Source organism: Nerophis ophidion, linkage group LG17 (genome assembly GCF_033978795.1).
Source record: "Nerophis ophidion isolate RoL-2023_Sa linkage group LG17, RoL_Noph_v1.0, whole genome shotgun sequence".
Taxonomy (NCBI): domain Eukaryota; kingdom Metazoa; phylum Chordata; class Actinopteri; order Syngnathiformes; family Syngnathidae; genus Nerophis; species Nerophis ophidion.
In genome coordinates, this window is record NC_084627.1 from 2,392,612 (window position 1) to 2,417,539 (window position 24,928).

Consider the following 24,928-nt stretch of genomic DNA (forward strand, 5'->3'; position numbering starts at 1 on the left):
TGTTGCATTTGCTCTGGGATAGTCTCCTGCTGGACCCACTATGGACTGGACTCTCACTATTATGATGGATCCACTATGGACTATTATGTTAGATCCACTATGGACTGGACTCTCACTATTATGTTGGATCCACTATGGACTGGACTCTCACTATTATGTTAGATCCACTATGGACTATTATGTTAGATCCACTATGGACTGGACTCTCACTATTATATTAGATCCACTATGGACTATTTATGTTAGATCCACTATGGACTGGACCTCTCACTATTTATGTTGGATCCACTATGGATTATTATGTTGGATCCACTATGGACTGGACTCTCACTATTATGTTAGATCCAGTATGGACTGGACCTCTCACTATTATGTTAGACCCAATATGGACTGGACTCTCGCTATTATGTTAGATCCACTATGGACTGGACCTCTCACTATTTATGTTAGATCCACTATGGATTATTATGTTGGATCCACTATGGACTGGACCTCTCACTATTATGTTAGACCCAGTATGGACTGGACCTCTCACTATTATGTTAGACCCAGTATGGACTGGACTCTCGCTATTATGTTAGATCCACTATGGACTGGACTCTCACTATTATGTTAGACCCAGTATGGACTGGACTCTCACTATTATGTTAGATCCATTATGGACTGGACTCTCACTATTATGTTAGATCCACTATGGACTGGACTCTCACTATTATGTTAGATCCACTATGGACTGGACTCTCACTATTATGTTAGATCCATTATGGACTGGACCTCTCACTATTATGTTAGACCCAGTATGGACTGGACCTCTCACTATTATGTTAGACCCAGTATGGACTGGACTCTCGCTATTATGTTAGATCCACTATAGACTGGACTCTCACTATTATGTTAGACCCAGTATGGACTGGACTCTCACTATTATGTTAGATCCACTATGGACTGGACTCTCACTATTATGTTGGATCCACTATGGACTGGACTCTCACTATTATGTTAGATCCACTATGGACTATTATGTTAGATCCACTATGGACTGGACTCTCACTATTATATTAGATCCACTATGGACTATTTATGTTAGATCCACTATGGACTGGACCTCTCACTATTTATGTTGGATCCACTATGGATTATTATGTTGGATCCACTATGGACTGGACTCTCACTATTATGTTAGATCCAGTATGGACTGGACCTCTCACTATTATGTTAGACCCAATATGGACTGGACTCTCGCTATTATGTTAGATCCACTATGGACTGGACCTCTCACTATTTATGTTAGATCCACTATGGATTATTATGTTGGATCCACTATGGACTGGACCTCTCACTATTATGTTAGACCCAGTATGGACTGGACCTCTCACTATTATGTTAGACCCAGTATGGACTGGACTCTCGCTATTATGTTAGATCCACTATGGACTGGACTCTCACTATTATGTTAGACCCAGTATGGACTGGACTCTCACTATTATGTTAGATCCATTATGGACTGGACTCTCACTATTATGTTAGATCCACTATGGACTGGACTCTCACTATTATGTTAGATCCACTATGGACTGGACTCTCACTATTATGTTAGATCCATTATGGACTGGACCTCTCACTATTATGTTAGACCCAGTATGGACTGGACCTCTCACTATTATGTTAGACCCAGTATGGACTGGACTCTCGCTATTATGTTAGATCCACTATAGACTGGACTCTCACTATTATGTTAGACCCAGTATGGACTGGACTCTCACTATTATGTTAGATCCACTATGGACTGGACTCTCACTATTATGTTAGATCCACTATGGACTGGACCTCTCACTATTATGTTAGACCCCGTATGGACTGGACTCTCACTACTAAGTTAGATCCTCTATGGACTATTATGTTGGATACACTATGGACTGGAGTCTCACTATTTTGTTAGATCCACTATGGACTGGACTCTCACTATTATGTTAGACCCAGTATGGACTGGACTCTCACTATTACGTTAGATCCACTATGGACTGGACTCTCACTATTACGTTAGATCCAATATGGACTGGACTCTCACTATTATGTTAGATCCACTATGGACTGGACTCTCACTATTATGTTAGATCCACTATGGACTGGACCTCTCACTATTATGTTAGACCTAGTATGGACTGGACTCTCACTACTAAGCTAGATCCTCTATGGACTATTATGTTAGATCCACTATGGACTGGACTCTCACACTATTATGTTAGATCCACTATGGACTGGACTCTCACACTATTATGTTAGATCCACTGTGGACTGGACTCTCACACTATTATGTTAGATCCACTATGGACTGGACTCTCACACTATTATGTTAGATCCACTATGGACTGGACTCTCACACTATTATGTTAGATCCACTGTGGACTGGACTCTCACACTATTATGTTAGATCCACTATGGACTGGACTCTCACACTATTATGTTAGATCCACTATGGACTGGACTCTCACAATATTATCTTGGATCCACTATGGACTGGACTCTCACTATTATGTTAGATCCACTATGGACTGGACTCTCACTATTATGTTGAATCCACTATGGATTGGACTCTCACTATTATGTTAAATCCACTATGGACCGGACTCTCACTATTATGTTAGATCTACTATGGACTGGACTCTCACTATTATGTTGGATCCACTATGGACTGGACTCTCACTATTATGTTAGATCCACTATGGACTGGACTCTCACTATTACGTTAGATCCATTATGGACTGGACTCTCACTATTACGTTAGATCCACTATGGACTGGACTCTCACTATTACGTTAAATCCACTATGGACTGGACTCTCACTATTATGTTAGATCCACTATGGACTGGACTCTCACACTATTATGTTAGATCCACTATGGACTGGACTCTCACTATTATGTTAAATCCACTATGGACTGGACTCTCACTATTGTGTTAGATGCACTATGGACTGGACTCTCACACTATTATGTTAGATCCACTATGGACTGGACTCTCACACTATTATGTTAGATCCACTATGGACTGGACTCACAATATTATGTTAGATCCTCTATGGACTGGACTCTCACAATATTATCTTAGATCCACTATGGACTGGACTCTCACAATATTATGTTAGATCCACTATTGACTGGACTCTCACACTATTATGTTAGATCCACTATGGACTGGACTTTCACTATTATGTTAGATCCACTATGGATTGGACTCTCACTATTACGTTAGATCCACTATGGACTGGACACTCCCTATTATGTTAGATCCACGATGGACTGGACTCTCACTATTATGTTGGATCCACTATGGACTGGACTGTCACTATTATGTTAGATCCACTATGGACTGGACTCTCACTATTACGTTAGATCCACTATGGACTGGACTCTCACTATTACGTTAGATCCACTATGGACTGGACTCTCACTATTACGTTAAATCCACTATGGACTGGACTCTCACTATTATGTTAGATCCACTATGGACTGGACTCTCACACTATTATGTTAGATCCACTATGGACTGGACTCTCACTATTATGTTAAATCCACTATGGACTGGACTCTCACTATTGTGTTAGATGCACTATGGACTGGACTCTCACACTATTATGTTAGATCCACTATGGACTGGACTCTCACACTATTATGTTAGATCCACTATGGACTGGACTCACAATATTATGTTAGATCCTCTATGGACTGGACTCTCACAATATTATGTTAGATCCACTATGGACTGGACTCTCACACTATTATGTTAGATCCACTATGGACTGGACTCTCACACTATTATGTTAGATCCACTATGGACTGGACTCTCACTATTATGTTAGATCCACTATGGATTGGACTCTCACTATTACGTTAGATCCACTATGGACTGGACTCTCACTATTATGTTGAATCCACTATGGATTGGACTCTCACTATTATGTTAGATCCACTATGGACCGGACTCTCCCTATTATGTTAGATCCACTATGGACCGGACTCTCACTATTATGTTAGATCCACTATGGACTGGACTCTCACTATTATGTTGGATCCACTATGGACTGGACTCTCACTATTACGTTAGATCCACTATGGACTGGACTCTCACTATTATGTTAGATCCACTACGGACTGGACTCTCACAATATTATGTTAGATCCACTATGGACTGGACTCTCACTATTATGTTAGATCCACTATGGACTATGTATGTTTGTACAGTATGTGTATATGTAATCAGAGTACACTGAGGTCAGACCAAGGTCACATTTGATACACCAAATTAAGTTCCTCCTTCGTATCTTCCCACAGTCATCCATGCTTTGACATGCTAATTAGCTCATGAATATGCAGATGAGTTGAAAAATCTGGACTGTCAACAATAAAGACAGTTTGATATGTATATATTTTTTGTTTATTAGATTAAAAACATTTTTAATTTTTAATTGGATTTTTGATGACATTTTCAGATTGCACAGTGGGACAAGATCGTTTTCAGAATGCTATAAATAACGGCATATTTAGCAAAGATAAGCATATTTGACAAAGTATAGAAAAATATGTTTTAACCTTGTGTTTGCCAAGTCAATTCCAAATAATGATTTTGTATTCATATGTATTTATTTTGTCAAGCGGCAGACATTTTGTTTCATAACACAAGTAACATACTTTCCGTGGGATAGGCCGCTACCTTTTTTCCAACGCTTTGAACCCTACGGCTCATAAAACGGTGCGGCTCATGTCTGGATTTTTCTTTGCTAACAGCCATTCTGTTTTGTATTCGACAAAAAGTTTTCAACACTGACAGAGAGTTGTGTTGTTAAAAATGTTTCATGTCTTGAATGGAAAGCATAATGTTTATTTTATATTAAAATGACTGGATTATTTTTTCTATAATTTCTTTAATGGTTAAAGCTATCTTAATTTGCTTGGTATATGCTGTACATATTATACCTAAATAATAAAAAAATATGATTAAAAAATTAAAACACTGTATACATTTAAATGAGCTTTGATTTATTTTTCATTAATGTCATGGCTTGGTGGTGAAATGTAAGTCAAGGTGTTGTTTCCTACCAGCAGAGGGAGCCCTGATCCTGATCCTGATCCCATGCTGTGAGAATGTTCAATCAGGTCCTTCAGCGACTCCCCAGGTGGGATGTAAGTGTCGCCCTGCTCCAGGTTGATGCTGTAGCGCGGCTCAGACTCCTGCCTCTTATACCTAGTACACCATGGAGACACTAGCACCGGTGTGGAGGGCTAGTACTGGTGTGGAGTTCTAGCACTAGTATGTAGTACTAGTACTGCTGTGGAGTGCTAGTACTGATGTTGAGTTCTAGTACTGGTGTGTATAACTAGTACTGGTGTGGAGTTCTAGCACTAGTGTGTATTACTAGTACTGGTGTTGAGTTCTAGTACTGGTGTGTATTACTAGTACTGGTGTGGAGTTGTAGTACTGGTGTCTAGCACTAGTGTGTAGTACTAGTACTGGTGTGGAGTACTAGTACTGGTGTGTATTACTAGTACTGGTGTGTATTACTAGTACTGGTGTGGAGTGCTAGTAGTGGTGCGTAGTACTAGTAGTGGTGTCTAGTACTACTACTGGTGCGTAGTACTAGTAGTGGTGTGTAGTACTAGTAGTGGTGTGTATAACTAGTACTGGTGTGTATAACTAGTAATGGTGTGGAGTCCTAGCACTAGTGTGTAGTACTAGTACTGGTGTGGAGTGCAAGTAGTGGTGTCTAGTACTGGTGCGTAGTACTAGTAGTGGTGTGTAGTACTAGTAGTGGTGTCTAGTACTAGTACGGGTGCGTAGTACTAGTACTGGTGCGTAGTACTAGTAGTGGTGTGTAGTACTAGTACTGGTGTGTATAACTAGTACTGGTGTGGAGTTCTAGCACTAGTGTGTAGTACTAGTACTGGTGCGGAGTGCTAGTACTGGTGTGTATAACTAGTACTGGTGTTGAGTTCTAGTACTGGTGTGTATTACTAGTACTGGTGTGGAGTTCTAGTACTGGTGTCTAGCACTAGTGTGTAGTACTAATACTGGTGTGGAGTGCTAGTACTGGTGTGTTTTACTAGTACAGGTGTGGAATTCTAGTACTAATGTGTACTACTAGTAGTGGTGTGTAACACTAGTAGTGGTGTGTAGTACTAGTACTGGTGTGGAGGGCTAGTACTGGTGTGGAGTTCTAGCACTAGTGTGTAGTACTAGTACTGGTGTGGAGTGCTAGTACTGGTGTGTATAACTAGTACTGGTGTGGAGTTCTAGCACTAGTGTGTAGTACTAGTACTGGTGTGGAGTGCTAGTACTGGTGTGTATAACTAGTACTGGTGTGGAGTTCTAGCACTAGTGTGTAGTACTAGTACTGGTGTGTATAACTAGTACTGGTGTGGAGTTCCAGCACTAGTGTGTAGTACTAGTACTGGTGTGTATAACTAGTACTGATGTGGAGTTCTAGCACTAGTGTGTAGTACTAGTACTGGTGTGGAGTGCTAGTACTGGTGTGGAGTTCTAGCACTAGTGTGTAGTACTAGTACTGGTGTGGAGTGCTAGTACTGGTGTGTATTACTAGTACTGGTGTTGAGTTCTAGTACTGGTGTGTATAACTAGTACTGGTGTGGAGTTCTAGTACTGGTGTGGAGTTCTAGCACTAGTGTGTATTACTAATACTGGTGTTGAGTTCCAGTACCGGTGTGTATTACTAGTATTGGTGTGAAGTTCTAGTACTGGTGTGTAGCACTAGTCTGTAGTACTAGTACTGGTGTGGAGTGCTAGTACTGGTGTGTATTACTAGTACTGGTGTGGAGTTCTAGTACTAATGTGTATTACTAGTACTGGTGTGTATTACTAGTACTGGTGTGGAGTTCTACTACTAATGTGTATTACTAGTAGTGGTGTGTAGCAATAGTAGTGGTGTGTAGTACTAGTAGTGGTGTGTAGTACTAGTAGTGGTGTGGAGGGCTAGTACTGGTGTGTATAACTAGCACTGGTGTGGAGTTCTAGCACTAGTGTGAAGTACTAGTACTGGTGTGGAGTGCTAGTACCAGTGTCTATTACTAGTACTGGTGTTGAGTTCTAGTACTGGTGTGTATTACTAGTACTGGTGTGGAGTTTTAGTACTGGTGTCTAGCACTAGTGTGTAGTACTAGTACTGGTGTGGAGTGCTAGTACTGGTGTGTATTACTAGTACTGGTGTGGAGTTCTAGTACTAATGTGTATTACTAGTACTGGTGTGGAGTACTAGTACTGGTGTGTATTACTAGTACTGGTGTGTATTACTAGTACTGGTGTGGAGTGCTAGTACTGGTGTGTATTACTAGTAGTGGTGTGTAGCACTAGTAGTGGTGTGGAGGGCTAGTACTGATGTGGAGTTCTAGCACTAGTGTGTAGTACTAGTACTGGTGTGGAGTGCTAGTACTGGTGTGTATTACTAGTACTAGTGTTGAGTTCTAGTACTGGTGTGTATTACTAGTACTGGTGTGGAGGGCTAGTACTGGTGTGTAGCACTAGTGTGTAGTACTAGTACTGGTGTGGAGTGCTAGTACTAGTGTGTATTACTAGTACTGGTGTTGAGTTCTAGTACTGGTGTGTATTACTAGTACTGGTGTGGAGGGCTAGTACTGGTGTGTAGCACTAGTGTGTAGTACTAGTACTGGTGTGGAGTGCTAGTACTGGTGTGTATTACTAGTACCGGTGTTGAGTTCTAGTACTGGTGTGTATTACTAGTACTGGTGTGGAGGGCTAGTACTGGTGTGTATTACTAGTACTGGTGTGTAGCACTAGTGTGTAGTACTAGTACTGCTGTGGAGTGCTAGTACTGGTGTGTATTACTAGTACCGGTGTTGAGTTCTAGTACTGGTGTGTATTACTAGTACTGGTGTTGAGTTCTAGTACTGGTGTGTATTACTAGTACTGGTGTTGAGTTCTAGTACTGGTGTGTATTACTAGTACTGGTGTGGCGTTCTAGTACTGGTGTATAGCACTAGTGTGTAGTACTAGTACTGGTGTGGAGTGCTAGTACTAGTGTGTATTACTAGTGCTGGTGTTGAGTTTTAGTACTGGGGTGTATTACTAGTACTGGTGTGTAGCACTAGTACTGGTGTGGAGTGCTAGTACTGGTGTGTATTACTAGTTCTGGTGTCGAGTCCTAGTACTAATGTGTATTACTAGTACTGGTGTGGAGTTCTAGTACTAATGTGTATTACTAGTACTGGTGTGGAGTTCTAGTACTAATGTGTATTACTAGTACTGGTGTGTTTTACTAGTACTGGTGTTGAGTTCTAGTACTGGTGTGTATTACTAGTACTGGTGTGGAGTTCTAGTACTGGTGTCTAGCACTAGTGTGTAATACTAGTACTGGTGTGGAGTGCTAGTACTGGTGTGTATTACTAGTACTGGTGTGGAGTTCTAGTACTAATGTGTATTGCTAGTACTGGTGTGGAGTACTAGTACTGGTGTGTATTACTAGTACTGGTGTGGAGTTCTAGTACTAATGTGTATTGCTAGTACTGGTGTGGAGTACTAGTACTGGTGTGTATTACTAGTACTGGTGTGTATTACTAGTACTGGTGTGGAGTTCTAGTACTAATGTGTATTACTAGTAGTGGTGTGTATCACTAGTAGTGGTGTGTAGTACTAGTAGTGTGTGGAGGGCTAGTACTGGTGTGTATTACTAGTACTGGTGTGGAGTTCTAGTACTGGTGTCTAGCACTAGTGTGTAGTACTAGTACTGGTGTGGAGTGCTAGTACTGGTGTGTATTACTAGTACTGGTGTTGAGTCCTAGTACTGGTGTGTATTACTAGTACTGGTGTGGAGTTCTAGTACTAATGTGTATTACTAGTACTGGTGTGGAGTACTAGTACTGGTGTGTATTACTAGTACTGTGTGTATTACTAGTACTAATGTGCATTACTAGTAGTGGTGTGTGGCACTAGTAGTGGTGTGGAGGGCTAGTACTGGTGTGGAGTTCCAGCACTAGTGTGTAGTACTAGTACTGGTGTGGAGTGCTAGTACTGGTGTGTATTACTAGTACTAGTGTTGAGTTCTAGTACTGGTGTGTATTACTAGTACTGGTGTGGAGTTCTAGTACTGGTGTGTAGCACTAGTGTGTAGTACTAGTACTGGTGTGGAGTGCTAGTACTGGTGTGTATTACTAGTACTGGTGTGGAGTTCTAGTATTAATGTGTATTACTAGTACTGGTGTGGAGTACTAGTAGTGGTGTCTAGTACTAGTAGTGGTGTGTAGTACTAGTACTGGTGCGTTGTACTAGTAGTGGTGTGTAGTACTAGTAATGGTGTGTAGTACTAGTAGTGGTGTGTAGTACCAGTAGTGGTGTGTAGTACCAGTAGTGGTGTGTAGTACTAGTAGTGGTGTGTAGTACTAGTAGGGGTGTGTAGTACTAGTAATGGTGTGTAGTACTAGTAGTAGTGTGTATTACTAGTACTGGTGTGGAGTACTAGTAGTGGTGTCTAGTACTAGTACTGGTGCGTAGTACTAGTAGTGGTGTCTAGTACTAGTAGTGGTTTGTAGTACCAGTAGTGGTGTGTAGTACTAGTAGTGGTGTGTAGTACTAGTAGTGGTGTGTAGTACTAGTAGTGGTGTCTAGTATTAGTAGTGGTTTGTAGTACCAGTAGTGGTGTGTAGTACTAGTAGTGGTGTGTAGTACTAGTAGTGGTGTCTAGTACTAGTAGTGGTTTGTAGTACCAGTAGTGGTGTGTAGTACTAGTAGTGGTGTGTAGTACTAGTAGTGGTGTGTAGTACTAGTAGTAGTGTGTATTACTAGTACTGGTGTGGAGTACTAGTAGTGGTGTCTAGTACTAGTACTGGTGCGTAGTACTAGTAGTGGTGTCTAGTACTAGTACTGGTGCGTAGTACTAGTAGTGGTGTCTAGTACTAGTAGTGGTTTGTAGTACCAGTAGTGGTGTGTAGTACTAGTAGTGGTGTGTAGTACTAGTAGTGGTGTGTAGTACTAGTAGTGGTGTGTAGTACTAGTAGTGGTGTGTAGTACTAGTAGTGGTTTGTAGTACCAGTAGTGGTTTGTAGTACCAGTAGTGGTGTGTAGTACCAGTAGTGGTGTGTAGTACTAGTAGTGGTGTGTAGTACTGCAAGGAGGTTACCTGAGGCAGCAGATGATGAGGACGACACAGAGGAAGAGGCTGCACACGATGATGGAGACGAGCAGAGCCAAGTATTGACTACTGCTGTCCACGTAATCTAAAAACAGAAGAAAATAAAAAGTCATTATTTTCCCTCCTAATATTTTTCTAAAGAATAATCCCGCAGCTGGCCATCGATCGCACTCCTGACTGACTGACTGACTGACTGACTGACTGACTGACTGACTGACCACGATCACATGACACACTTCCAGGGGAGCCCAGCAGCTAAGGGGCTCTAAACTTTCACACACACACACACACACACACACACACACACACACACACACACACACACGCTTGTATTTGTTACCTTCTTGAGACCTCTGAAAACTGCCTCCCTCTTTAGGACCACATTTTCCAGAGATATAAAGATTTGTATTTACAACATTAATAATATATACATACTATGTCAATACAAAAGGTAAGCTTTTAGAAATTATTTTTTCTTAGAATGTTTTGTTTGTAATTGTTTTTTAATCCCCATGGCCTCCTACCGGTTGGACGTGCCCTAAACACGTTCAGGTGGCTTCCTGACCAGATGCCCGAACCACCTCATCTCAAGTTTACTTCGAGCTCCTCTTGGATGACAGAGCTTCTCACCCTATGTCTAAGGGAGAGTCCCGCCACCCGGCGGAGGAAACTCATTTCGGCCGCTTGTACCCGTGATCTTACACGTTGGGAAGACTATGTCTCCCGGCTGGCCTGGGAACGCCTCGAGATCTCCGGGGAAAAGCTAGATGAAGTGGCTGGGGAGAGGGAAGTCTGGGCTTCCCTGCTTAGGCTGCTGCCCCCGCGACCCGACCTCAGATAAGCGGAAGAAGATGGATGGATGATTTATAATCTTCATTATTTACTTCAAGTTATTACAGTATGTCCCTATATACATATCTGTTTTATTTTTGTAATTATTTGGGCCAGAAGGGGGCGCATTTTAATGTCTTACACACACATATTACCTATGTTGGCCAGAGGGGGAGCACTTCAAATTTTTACAAACACTTGTTATTTCATATTTTGACCAGAGGGGGAGCACTTTTAAAACCGACACACAGTCAATTTGAAAAATCCGTCCTTTTGGGGACCACACTTATTTTGATAGATTTCCCCACCAGAGGGTGCAAATGAGACATTCTCTATTAGATGCTATGGTTTTACATATTGGGACCATGATTTATGTCCTAACTTGTTCACACCTCCTCATATGGAAGCTACTTTTCCTTGTTGATGTCTCAAGAAGGGTAGAAATACAAGAACACACACACACACACACACACACACACACACACACACACACACACACACACACACACACACACACACACACACACACACACACACACACACAAACACTAGTCAAAAGACAAAGATGTGTGTGTCACTTTAAGAAGTGTAAATAACTCATTTCACAACGTGTATATATATATCAATCAATCAATGTTTACTTATATAGCCCTAAATCATTAGTGTCTCAAAGGGCTGCACAAACCAATGATGACTATGAGAACCTTGGAGAGGAGGAAAGCAACGGATGTCGAGCGGGTCTAACATGATACTGTGAAAGTTCGATCCATAATGGATCCAACACATATATATATATATATATATATATATATATATATATATGGCTTATAGCCTAGTGCGGCTAATATAAGGAAACATGTTTTTTATTCTAAAATTTAACTGGGTGTGGCTTATAGCCCGGAAACTACGGTACTTTTCATTATTATTATTTGAAAATGACCTCAAAAAACTAATCATAACATGCTCAACAACACTAACAAGAATGCAAACCCTGATATGTGAGAGCGTGGGACTGAACAATGTGTGAGTGAGTGTGTGTGTGTGTTCTGGCAATGCTTACTCAATGGGGACATCGCTCTGTTTACACAGTCACCTTTAGGGGACCTCTGACAGTATGGGGACCACTAAACTGGTCCCCTAAAGGGAAACCTTTTTGAATGATAGTCAGATCCAATCTGAAGATGCCTCAGTGATTTTTAAGCTTTGGCCATAAAACATGTTGACTGGTTAGTTTGAGTGTGAGACATTTGCACAGCAGCCCCCTCATCGGGGTGTAGCTGGTACTGCACTCGCTGCTCTGCTCACACTTCTTCCGTGTATAGTTAGTCACTTCCACCTGTCCTATAAGAGGACAGCTGTCAGGCTGTATTCTGAGGATCATGTCATATTTAATTTGATTTTTTTTTGTTTTTAAATGGTCCTCAGTAGTCACGAACTGATTTGTGGGAATTATGCAAAATTATTTAAATTTGGTCCCCATGAACCATATTAACTCTTTTTCCCCAAGGTCCCCAGTAAGTACGAACAGCACATTACTTCATCAATCCAGAGATTTAAAGACGTGTATGAGCTAACTGGGCAGTGGACATTTTACCTCATTTTTTTATGCCTCCACAACCTGTAGAAAGGGTGGTCCCCACAAGTCATGATCAAAAATTTGGTCCCCATTCCAAATGATAACCAGTATATGTGTGTGTTTTCTAGCAATGCTTACTTAATGGGGACATCGCTCTGTTTACACAGTCACCTTTAGGGGACTTCTGACGGTATGGGGACCTGTTTTTTGGTCCCCATGAACCGTATTACTCTTTTTCCCCAAGGTCCCCAGTAAGTACCATCAGCACATTACTTCATCAATCCAGAGATTTAAAGACGTGTATGAGCTAACTGGGCAGTGGCCTTTTTACCTAACTTTTTTTTATGCCTCCACAACCTGTAGAAAGGGTGGTCCCCACAAGTCATGATCAAAAACTTGGTTTCCAGTCCAAATGATAACCAGTATATGTGTGTTTTCTGGCAATGCTCACTTAATGGGGACATCGCTCTGTTTACACAGTCACTTTTAGGGGACTTCTGACGGTATGAGGACCTGTTTTTTGGTCCCCAAGAACCGTATTAACTCTTTTTCCCAAAGGTCCCCAGTAAGTACGATCAGCACATTACTTCATCAATCCGGAGATTTAAAGACGTGTATGAGCTAACTTAGCTGTGGCAATTTTACCTAACTTGTTTTTATGCCTCCACAACCTGTAGAAAGGGTGGTCCCCACAAGTCATGATCAAAAACTTGGTTTCCAGTCCAAATGATAACCAGTGTGTGTGTGTGTTTTCTGGCAATGCTCACTTAATGGGGACATCGCTCTGTTTACACAGTCACTTTTAGGGGACTTTTGACGGTATGAGGACCTGTTTTTTGGTCCCCAAGAACCGTATTAACTCTTTTTCCCAAAGGTCCCCAGTAAGTACGATCAGCACATTACTTCATCAATCCGGAGATTTAAAGACGTGTATGAGCTAACTTAGCTGTGGCAATTTTACCTAACTTGTTTTTATGCCTCCACAACCTGTAGAAAGGGTGGTCCCCACAAGTCATGATCAAAAACTTGGTTTCCAGTCCAAATGATAACCAGTGTGTGTGTGTGTTTTCTGGCAATGCTCACTTAATGGGGACATCGCTCTGTTTACACAGTCACTTTTAGGGGACTTCTGACGGTATGAGGACCTGTTTTTTGGTCCCCATGAACCGTAATACATTTTTTTTCCCCAAGGTCCCCAGTAAGTACGATCAGCACATTACTTCATCAATCCAGAGATTTAAAGACGTGTATGAGCTAACTGGGCAGTGGCAATTTTACCTAACTTGTTTTTATGCCTCCACAACCTGTAGAAAGGGTGGTCCCCACAAGTCATGATCAAAAACTTGGTTTCCAGTCCAAATGATAACCGGTGTGTGTGTGTGTGTTTTCTGGCAATGCTCACTTAATGGGGACATCGCTCTGTTTACACAGTCACCTTTAGGGTACTTCTGACTGTATTAACTCTATTTCCCCAGGATCCCCAGTAAGTACGATCAGCACATTACTTCATCAATCCAGAGATTTAAAGACGTATATGAGCTAACTGGCCAGTGGCCTTTTTACCTAACTTTTTTTATGCCTCCACAACCTGTAGAAAGGGTGGTCCCCACAAGTCATGATCAAAAACTTGGTCCCCATTCCAAATGATAACCAGTATATGTGCGTGAGTGTGTGTGTTTTCTGGCACTGCTTACTTAATGGGGACATCGCTCTGTTTACACAGTCACCTTTAGGGGACTTCTGACGGGGTGGGGACCTGTTTCCCCAAGGTCCCCAGTAAGTACGATCAACACATTACTTCATCAATCCGGAGATTTAAAGACGTGTATGAGCTAACTGGGCTGTGGCAATTTTACCTAACTTGTTTTTATGCCTCCACAACCTGTAGAAAGGGTGGTCCCCACAAGTCATGATCAAAAACTTGGTTTCCAGTCCAAATGATAACCAGTATATGTGTGTGTGTGTGTGTGTGTGTGTTTTCTGGCAATGTTTACTTAATGGGGACATCGCTCTGTTTACACAGTCACCTTTAGAGGACTTCTGACGGTATGGGGACCTGTTTTTTGGTCCCCATGAACCGTATTACTCTTTTTTCCCCAAGGTCCCCAGTAAGTACGATCAGCACATTACTTCATCAATCCAGAGATTTAAAGACGTGTATGAGCTAACTGGGCAGTGGCCATTTTACCTCAATTTTTCTATGCCTCCACAACCTGTAGAAAAGGTGGTCCCCACAAGTCATGATCAAAAACTTGGTCCCCATTCCAAATGATAACCAGTGTGTGTGTGTGTTTTCTGGCAATGCTTACTTAATGGGGACATCGCTCTGTTTACACAGTCACCTCTAGGGGACTTCTGACGGTATGCGGACCTGTTTTTTGGTCCCCAAGAACTGTATTAACTCTTTTTCCCCAAGGTCCCCAGTAAGTACGATCAGCACATTACTTCATCAATCCAGAGATTTAAAGTCATTCTAGGCAGTGGAAATTTTACCTAACCTTTTTTTATGCCTCCACAACCTGTAGAAATGGTGGTCCCCACAAGTCACGATCAAAAACTTGGTCCCCATTCCAAATGATAACCAGTGTGTGTGTGTGTGTGTGTTTAGTGACAGATGGACATATCCGTCCCAGGGCAAGAAACTCAAGCAGGCCCTGGGGGGACCCTGTCCTTTTCATTAGAGGGTGAGAGAACATGCCCAGCCAGCAGCTTCTCTTTCACCTCCAAGTCTGCCCTGCACTTCCCACTTTTGGAGGAAATAAGGAGTACCTGGCGTCTGGAGAGGAGGAAGGGTGGGATGGAGCTTCTGGTTGCAGTAGTCCTGGTCCATGCAGCAGGCCAGAGCTCCCCTGTAGCGACTGTTCCACGTGTCCTGGGAGGACATGATGCCGTGAGTGTACTTAATGCTGCGACCAGCCGACGGCGTACTTCACACAGAGAAGTGGACTCACTTTGCACTGGAACTCGGAACCAACCAGTCCCAAACAGCCTGTGACGAAGACCGCCAGGCCTCCTTCCTCGTCCACCATCGTGAAGCAGTAACCGTCCGTCCTGACAAACACACAACGCACAACATGAAACGTCAACAAAATCCAATAAGAATAGAATGAATAGAATAGACTGGACAAAAATGTGACCTTAGTTCTGAATGGTTGGATTAAACCAAGGACCAAAACAGACTGGAAGTTTAAAGCGACGGCTTGAAAAACATCAGTTAAACAACAACGTCAGATTTTTTGGCAATATTTTCAGATTACATGAAGAAATAATCTCACCATTGGTCTGAAAGTACAGAAAATTACGCACTAACGTCTCCAGCCACTCTAAATTGTAATTAGTTGATCGTTTCTAGAACAGGGGTCGCCAACGCGGTGCCCGCAGGCACCAGGTCGCCCGTAAGGACCAGATGAGTCGCCCGCTGGCCTGTTCTAAAAGTGGCTCAAATAGCAGCACTTACCAGTGAGCTGCCTCTATTTTTTTAAATTGTATTTATTTACAAGTTGGTCTCGCTTTGCTCGACATTTTTAATTCTAAGAGAGGCAAAACTCAAATAGAATTTGAAAATCCAAGAAAATATTTTAAAGACTTGGTCGTCACTTGTTTAAATAAATTCATTTATTTTTTTAACTTTGCTTCTTATAACTTTCAGAAAGACAATTTTAGAGAAAAAATACAACCTTAAAAATGATTTTAGGATTTTTAAACACATATACCTTTTTACCTTTTAAATGTCTTCCCCTTCTTTCCAGACACTTTAAATCAATGTTAAAGTAAATTATTTTTTTTTATTGCAAAGAATAATAAAAACATTTAGATTTAATTCTTCATTGTAGCTGTTGTTTTTTCGACGAAGAATATTTGTGAAATATTTCTATTAAAATTCAAAAAAATGATTGTCAAATCTAAAAAATCTGTAGAATCAAATTTAAATCTTATTTCAAAGTCTTTTGAATTTCTTTTAAAATTTTTGTTCTGAAAAATCTAGAAGAAATATTGATTTGTCTTGTTAGAAATCAATCAATCAATCAATGTTTACTTATATAGCCCTAAATCACTAGTGTCTCAAAGGGCTGCACAAACCACTACCACATCCTCGGTAGGCCCACATAAGGGCAAGGAAAACTCACACCCAGTGAAATACAGCTTGGTCCAATTTGTTATATATTCTAACAAAGTGCAGATTGGATTTTAACCTATTTAAACCATGTCATCAAAATCCTAAAATTAATCTTCCATCCATCCATCCATCTTCTTCCGCTTATCCGAGGTCGGGTCGCGGGGGCAGCAGCCTAAGCAGGGAAACCCAGACTTCCCTCTCCCCAGCCACTTCGTCTAGCTCTTCCCGGGGGATCCCGAGGCGTTCCCAGGCCAGCCGGGAGACATGGGCAGATTGGATTTTAACCTATTTAAAACATGGCATCAAAATCCTAAAATTAATCTTAATCAGGAAAAATGACTAATGATGTTCCATAATTTCTTTTTTTTAATTTTTTCAAAAAGATTCAAACCAGCTAGTTTTTCTCTTCTTTTTTTGGTTGAATTTTGAATTTTAAAGAGTCGAAATTGAAGATAAACTATGTTGCAAAATTTTATTTTCATTTTTTTGGTGTTTTCTCCCTCTTTTATACCGTTCAATTAAGTGTTTTTTTCATCATTTATTCTCTACAAAAAACCTTCCGTAAAAGGAAAAAAAATGTACGACGGAAGGACAGACAGAAATACCCTTTCTTTTTTTATATTTACTGGTATATACATTTATTTATTAAAGGTGAATTGAGCAAATTGGCTATTTCTGGCAATTTATTTAAATGTGTATCAAACTGGTAGCCCTTCGCATTAATCAGTACCCAAGAAGGAGCTCTTGGTTTCAAAAAGGTTGGTGACCCCTGATATAAAAAGTGTGCTTTATAGCAATTAGGGAGATTTGTGTCATGTTTGTCCTCCTACATCAGGGGTGTCAAACTCAAATACAGAGTGGGCCAAAATGTAAAACTGAACAAAGCCGCGGGCCGGGGTTGAACAAATTATTAATGAAACATTTAAGTCTCACCTTAAAACTCATCTGTATACTCTAGCCTTTAAATAGACCTCCTTTTTAGACCAGTTGATCTGCCGCTTCTTTTCTTTCTCCTATGTCCCCCCCTCCCTTGTGGAGGGGGTCCGGTCCGATGACCATGGATGAAGTACTGGCTGTCCAGAGTCGAGACCCAGGATGGACCGCTCGTCGGGACCCAGGATGGACCGCTCGCCTGTATCGGTTGGTGTCATCTCTACGCTGCTGATCCGCCTCCGCTTGGGATGGTTTCCTGTGGACGGGACTCTCGCTGCTGTCTTGGATCCGCTTGAACTGAACTCTCGCGGCTGTGTTGGAGCCACTATGGATTGAACTTTCACAGTATCATGTTAGACCTGCTCGACATCCATTGCTTTCGGTCCCCTAGAGAGGGGGGGTTGCCCACATCTGAGGTCCTCTCCAAGGTTTCTCATAGTCAGCATTGTCACTGGCGTCCCACTGGATGTGAATTCTCCCTGCCCACTGGGTGTGAGTTTTCCTTGCCCTTTTGTGGGTTCTTCCGAGGATGTTGTAGTCGTAATGATTTGTGCAGTCCTTTGAGACATTTGTGATTTGGGCCTATATAAATAAACATTGATTGATTGATTGATTGATTAATAGGGACCAAAACAAGTTTTGCGTTGAATATTGAACAAGCAAGGCTTATATAACTTTATAGTGACATGGAACATCTAGTTTAAAATAATAATAATAATAATAACAATTTAAAAATATCAATGGCATATCAAACAAAATTTAAATAAAACTCGTATGCCTCTTTTCTATTTGCAGCCTTCTGAGGTACGTATCAAAAATAAACTTTTTCCACAGGCTAATAATACATTTGAAAATAAAATAACAACAATGAATCAAACATTGAAGCCTTGAAGTAGCAAGAGATAGTTCATGAATAAAACCTTAATTATTGCTCGGTTTGCTACACTGATTTGCTTTAACACTGAATATGGAACAAGCAACGCTTACATAACTTAATCATGCAAAAGCAACCATCAAAAAACATCATTGATACATTAAATAAAATAACAATAAAATGAATAAATAGTGCCTCTTTTCCATTTGCAGCCCTCTGAGGTAAATATCAACATTAACGTTTTCACAGGCTAATGAATTTGAAAATAAAATAACAATGAGGTGGGCGGGGTTGGGGAGGCGGGGTGTGTATATTGTAGCGTCCCAGAAGAGTTAGTGATGCAAGGGGTTCGGGTATTTGTTCTGCATGTTGTGTTCAGTGCGGATGTGTCTGTCATTCTTGTTTGGTGTGGGTTCACAGTGTGGCGCATATTTGTAACAGTGTTAAAGTTGTTTATACGGCCACCCTCAGTGTGACCTGTATAGCTGTTGACCAAGTATGCATGGCATTCAATTATGTGTGTGTAAAAGGTGCATATATTACGTGGCTGTGCCGGCACGCAGTTTGTATGGAGGAAAAGCGGACGTGACGACAGGTTGTAGAGGACGCTAAAGGCAGTGGCTTTAAGGCACGCCCCCAATATTGTTGTCCAAGTGGAAATCGGGAGAAATTTGGGAGAATGGTTGCCCCGGGAGATTTTCGGGATTGGCACTGAACTTCAGGAGTCTCCCGGGAAGTATTAGCGGTGAATGCAGTGTTACAGCGGCACTGCCGCTGTATGATACCGGCGGGCCAGCTCTAATGTTAATTTGATATTGCCTCAAGGGGCAACTTAAATTACACGGCGGGCCAGAGTTTGACACTTATGAATTAGATAGTACTTTATTTACTCCTTCAGGAAAATTAAAATTTTCAGCACAATCCCATTCAAGATCAGACAAACGTTACGGGGAAACAGAACAGGATCGCTGACGAGTCTGCCAGCTTCCAGCACCCCTTTCAAAAAAGGTAAGAAAAAAAAATTGGTTAAAATTTAAAAAAATAGATAAATAAAAAAAAATGTGTACTGTACTGTGCAATCTACTAATTACAAGTTTCAATCAATCAATTAAAGCTGCAAGCAGCGTTGGTCTGGCCCGCCTTTGGCTGCTGCCCCCGAGACCCACGGCCGGATAAGCGTTAGAAGACGCCTTGGTGCCACTATTTCGAGAATCTAATGCATTGTGAAAGTAATGCAGTTGTTGTATTGAAGTGAAAATATCAAACTTCCTGTTGATTTTTGCTAAAGTATGTTAATTATTAAAATGTAGGTCTAAGTGAGACCTACATAGTGTTTTTTGTTTCATGTCTCTCTGACATTCCTACCGGAAGTTACAAGCAGTTTTGTCTGTGTTTTCTTCCTAGGAGCAGTTTGTCCGTGTTGTATTCCTAGGGGGGCGGTAGAGCGCAATTTTGAGTTTTGAGGTTTGGTTTTTTCCATCAGATCGCAATTTTTGCCAGACCTGATGTGTGTGTCAAGTTTGGTGAGTTTAGAAGCATTTTAAGGGGGTCAAATAACAGCTCAAAGAGGCAAAAATGACATTTTTTAGGAGACTTTGCACAGGGGTTCTTTGAAGGCGCGTAAAATCAAAACCTGAGAACTTATCAAAACTCTGTTCTATACTTTTAATCAGAAGGGTTCAATCTCTCTCCTGTGCGAGTTTGAAGCCAAAACAACAAACGCACTCAGAGGAGATAATGTTTGAAGAAAGGTGACCGGTTTTTACAAAACTTTTGTTTTGAAGGGGGGATTGCAAACTTCCTGTTGATTTTTTGGGGGGGATTGTCAATCTATGAAATGTAGGTCTAAGCGAGACCTACATAGAAGTTTTTGTTTCATGTCTCTCCGACATTCTTACTGGAAGTTACAAGCAGTTTCGTCTGTGTTTTCTTCGTAGGAGCAGTTTTTTCAGGGTTTTATTCAAAAATAGCGCTAGAGCGCAATTTTTAGTTTTGGAGTTTGTTTTTTTCATTAGATCGCAATATTCACCAGTCCTTATGTGTGCGCCAAGTTTGGTTGCTTTTGAAGCATTTTAAAGGGGTCAAATTACAGCGCAAAGAGGCAAAAATTGCATTTTTTGCAAAATTTTTATTTTGAAGGGGTTTTTGCCAACTTCCTGTAGACTTTTGCTGAAAGAAGTGAGTGTATGAAAATTGGGTCTAAGTCAGACCTACATAGGAGTTTTTGTTTCATGTCGCTATGACATTCCTAACAGAAGTTACATGCAGTTTTGTCTGTCATTTTTTCCTAGGGGGCGCTAAAGCGCAATTTTCATTTTGGGGGATTGGTTGCTTAATATGTTGGGAAAGTTTGCTATACCGACGTGTGTGTCAAATTTGGTGAGTTTTGAAGCATGTTAAGGGGGTCAAATTACAGCGCGTAGGTGCGGAATAATAATAAAACACAGCAGTTTCGATAGGGTCCTTTGCCATAATTATTTGTTTGTATTTTTTTGTCATTGCTCAAAACTAAAAATAATGCCCCCCAAAAAAATCCATGTTTTAATGAATTATTTTCAAAGGTCCAATTACTTTAAAAATGTCACCTTAAAATGTTTTATGTGGTAAATATAGCACATATTGTGCAGTTGCCATATAAAAACAAAGTTTTCTTTGACAAAAGAGCATACAACAAACAAAATAATAGTTAAAACGTAAAAATCGACAGATATATCTGGAGTTGATCTCGTAACTTAAGTGTTGAAAGTTAAAAAAAAAAAAACTAATAAAAATGTATCACTTTCTGAGTGGGGCCAGAGTTTGACACCCATGCCCTACAGGAACCAAATTAAAACAAAAAATATATTTTTTTCCCCTCATCATTAACATTTTTAATATATTTTTGAAAAAGCTCCAGAGAGCCACTAGGGTGGCGCTAAAGAGCCGCATGCTACGACAACATCGGTTGTGTTGCAGCTACGTCGTGCGATATAAATAAAGGAGTGTGTGCGTTGGCATACATGCAGGTGTATTTTTTTTTTCCCCCTCATCATTAACATTTTTAATATATTTTTGAAAAAGCTCCAGAGAGCCACTAGGGCGGCGCTAAAGAGCCGCATGCTACGGCAACATCGGTTGTGTTGCAGCTACGTCGTGCGATATAAATAAAGGAGTGTGTGCGTTGGCATACATGCAGGTGTATTTTTTTCCCCCCCTCATCATTAACATTTTTAATATATTTTTGAAAAAGCTCCAGAGAGCCACTAGGGCAGCGCTAAAGAGCCGCATGCTACGACAACATCGGTTGTGTTGCAGCTACGTCGTGCGATATAAATAAAGGAGTGTGTGCGTTGGCATACATGCAGGTGTATTTTTTTCCCCCCCTCATCATTAACATTTTTAATATATTTTTGAAAAAGCTCCAGAGAGCCACTAGGGCGGCGCTAAAGAGCCGCATGCTACGACAACATCGGTTGTGTTGCAGCTACGTCGTGCGATATAAATAAAGGAGTGTGTGCGTTGGCATACATGCAGGTGTATATATTTTTTTCCCCCTCATTTTAACATTTTTAATATATTTTTGAAAAAGCTCCAGAGAGCCACTAGGGCGGCGCTAAAGAGCCGCATGCTACGACAACATCGGTTGTGTTGCAGCTACGTCGTGTGATATAAATAAAAGAGTGTGTGCGTTGGCATACATGCAGGTGTATTTTTTTTTCCCCCTCATCATTAACATTTTTAATATATTTTTGAAAAAGCTCCAGAGAGCCACTAGGGCGGCGCTAAAGAGCCGCATGCTACGACAACATCGGTTGTGTTGCAGCTACGTCGTGCGATATAAATAAAGGAGTGTGTGCGCTGGCATACATGCAGGTGTATTTTTTTTCCCCCCCTCATCATTAACATTTTTAATATATTTTTGAAAAAGCTCCAGAGAGCCACTAGGGCGGCGCTAAAGAGCCGCATGCTACGACAACATCGGTTGTGTTGCAGCTACGTCGTGCGATATAAATAAAGGAGTGTGTGTGTTGGCATACATGCAGGTGTATTTTTTTTTCCCCCTCATCAACATTTTTAATATATTTTTGAAAAAGCTCCAGAGAGCCACTAGGGCGGCGCTAAAGAGCCGCATGCTACGACAACATCGGTTGTGTTGCAGCTACGTCGTGCGATATAAATAAAAGAGTGTGTGCGTTGGCATACATGCAGGTGTATTTTTTTCCCCCCCTCATCATTAACATTTTTAATATATTTTTGAAAAAGCTCCAGAGAGCCACTAGGGCGGCGCTAAAGAGCCGCATGCTACGACAACATCGGTTGTGTTGCAGCTACGTCGTGCGATATAAATAAAGGCGTGTGTGTGCGTTGGCATACATGCAGGTGTATTTTTTTTTCCCCCTCATCATTAACATTTTTAATATATTTTTGAAAAAGCTCCAGAGAGCCACTAGGGCGGCGCTAAAGAGCCGCATGCTACGACAACATCGGTTGTGTTGCAGCTACGTCGTGCGATATAAATAAAAGAGTGTGTGCGTTGGCATACATGCAGGTGTATTTTTTTCCCCCCCTCATCATTAACATTTTTAATATATTTTTGAAAAAGCTCCAGAGAGCCACTAGGGCGGCGCTAAAGAGCCGCATGCTACGACAACATCGGTTGTGTTGCAGCTACGTCGTGCGATATAAATAAAGGAGTGTGTGCGTTGGCATACATGCAGGTGTATTTTTCCCCCCCCTCATCATTAACATTTTTAATATATTTTTGAAAAAGCTCCAGAGAGCCACTAGGGCGGCGCTAAAGAGCCGCATGCTACGACAACATCGGTTGTGTTGCAGCCATGTGCCCTGCGATATAAATAAAAGAGTGTGTGCGTTGGCATACATGCAGGTGTATTTTTTTTCCCCCCTCATCATTAACATTTTTAATATATTTTTGAAAAAGCTCCAGAGAGCCACTAGGGCGGCGCTAAAGAGCCGCATGCTACGACAACATCGGTTGTGTTGCAGCTACGTCGTGCGATATAAATAAAGGAGTGTGTGCGTTGGCATACATGCAGGTGTATTTTTCTTTCCCCCTCATCATTAACATTTTTAATATATTTTTGAAAAAGCTACAGAGAGCCACTAGGGCGGCGCTAAAGAGCCGCATGCTACAACAACATCGGTTGTGTTGCAGCTACGTCGTGCGATACAAATAAAGGAGTCTGTGCGTTGGCATACATGCAGGTGTATTTTTTTTCCCCCCCATCATTAACATTTTTAATACATTTTTGAAAAAGCTCCAGAGAGCCACTAGGGCGGCGCTAAAGAGCCGCATGCTACGACAACATCGGTTGTGTTGCAGCCATGTGCCCTGCGATATAAATAAAAGAGTGTGTGCGTTGGCATACATGCAGGTGTATTTTTTTTCCCCCCTCATCATTAACATTTTTAATATATTTTTGAAAAAGCTCCAGAGAGCCACTAGGGCGGCGCTAAAGAGCCGCATGCTACGACAACATCGGTTGTGTTGCAGCTACGTCGTGCGATATAAATAAAGGAGTGTGTGCGTTGGCATACATGCAGGTGTATTTTTCTTTCCCCCTCATCATTAACATTTTTAATATATTTTTGAAAAAGCTACAGAGAGCCACTAGGGCGGCGCTAAAGAGCCGCATGCTACGACAACATCGGTTGTGTTGCAGCTACGTCGTGCGATATAAATAAAGGCGTGTGTGTGCGTTGGCATACATGCAGGTGTTGTTGACGGAGTCCTCGGGGCAATGGCGGTTGCAGTGACACCACAGCATGTTGCTTACTGCGCCGCCACTGCTGCCGCCGCCGCCGCTCGCCTCCGTCCTGCGCTCCGACTCGCCCTTCCAGCCATTCCTCAGCAGCATGGAGTCCAACAGGTTAGCTGCCCACACACAGACAGAGACAGAAGGAGTAAAGATTAGAACAGGGGTCGGCAACCCCAAATTTTAAAAGAGCCATATTGGACCAAATATAGTGAAGTGAAGTGAATCATATTTATATAGCGCTTTTCTCAAGTGACTCAAAGCGCTTTACATAGTGACACCCAAGATCTAAGTTCCATTTAAACCAGTGTGGGTGGCACTGGGAGCAGGTGGGTAAAGTGTATTGCCCAAGGACACAACGGCAGTGACTAGGATGGCACAAGCGGGAATCGAACCTGCAACCCTCAAGTTGCTGGCACGGCCACTCTACCAACCGAGCTATGCCGACCCCAAAAATCAGTCTGGAGCCGCAAAAAATTCAAAGCCTTATATAAGTCTTATAGTAAAGGCAACACATGATTTAAGTGTCTATGTTAGCCTACTATCAAAGGCGGGCGCAAAAATACCTGTTGACAGAAATGTGTTTTATTTTCTATTCTACACATTTTTGCAACATTGGAAAACATTAGTAAAATGGAGGCTTCTCAGAGGGTGAGATAACTTGCAGTCATGGGTTGACCAAATACGC

The 24,928-nt window shown here is 41.5% G+C and overlaps 1 protein-coding gene across 7 annotated transcripts in view; it reads right to left on the minus strand.

The window, feature by feature from the left end:
* Window positions 1-24,928, minus strand: part of bmpr1bb (bone morphogenetic protein receptor, type IBb) — a 167,727-nt gene that overhangs the window by 15,377 nt on the left and 127,422 nt on the right. For all 7 annotated transcript variants that reach the window (XM_061875711.1, XM_061875704.1, XM_061875709.1 and 4 more), the window contains 5 exons: window positions 24,194-24,359; window positions 15,512-15,611; window positions 15,330-15,432; window positions 10,142-10,238; window positions 5,097-5,241 (listed from right to left, as the gene is read on the minus strand). In XM_061875711.1, the coding sequence (XP_061731695.1) occupies window positions 5,097-5,241; window positions 10,142-10,238; window positions 15,330-15,432; window positions 15,512-15,611; window positions 24,194-24,359 (611 nt within the window). The remainder of the gene's footprint in view (window positions 1-5,096; window positions 5,242-10,141; window positions 10,239-15,329; window positions 15,433-15,511; window positions 15,612-24,193; window positions 24,360-24,928) is intronic.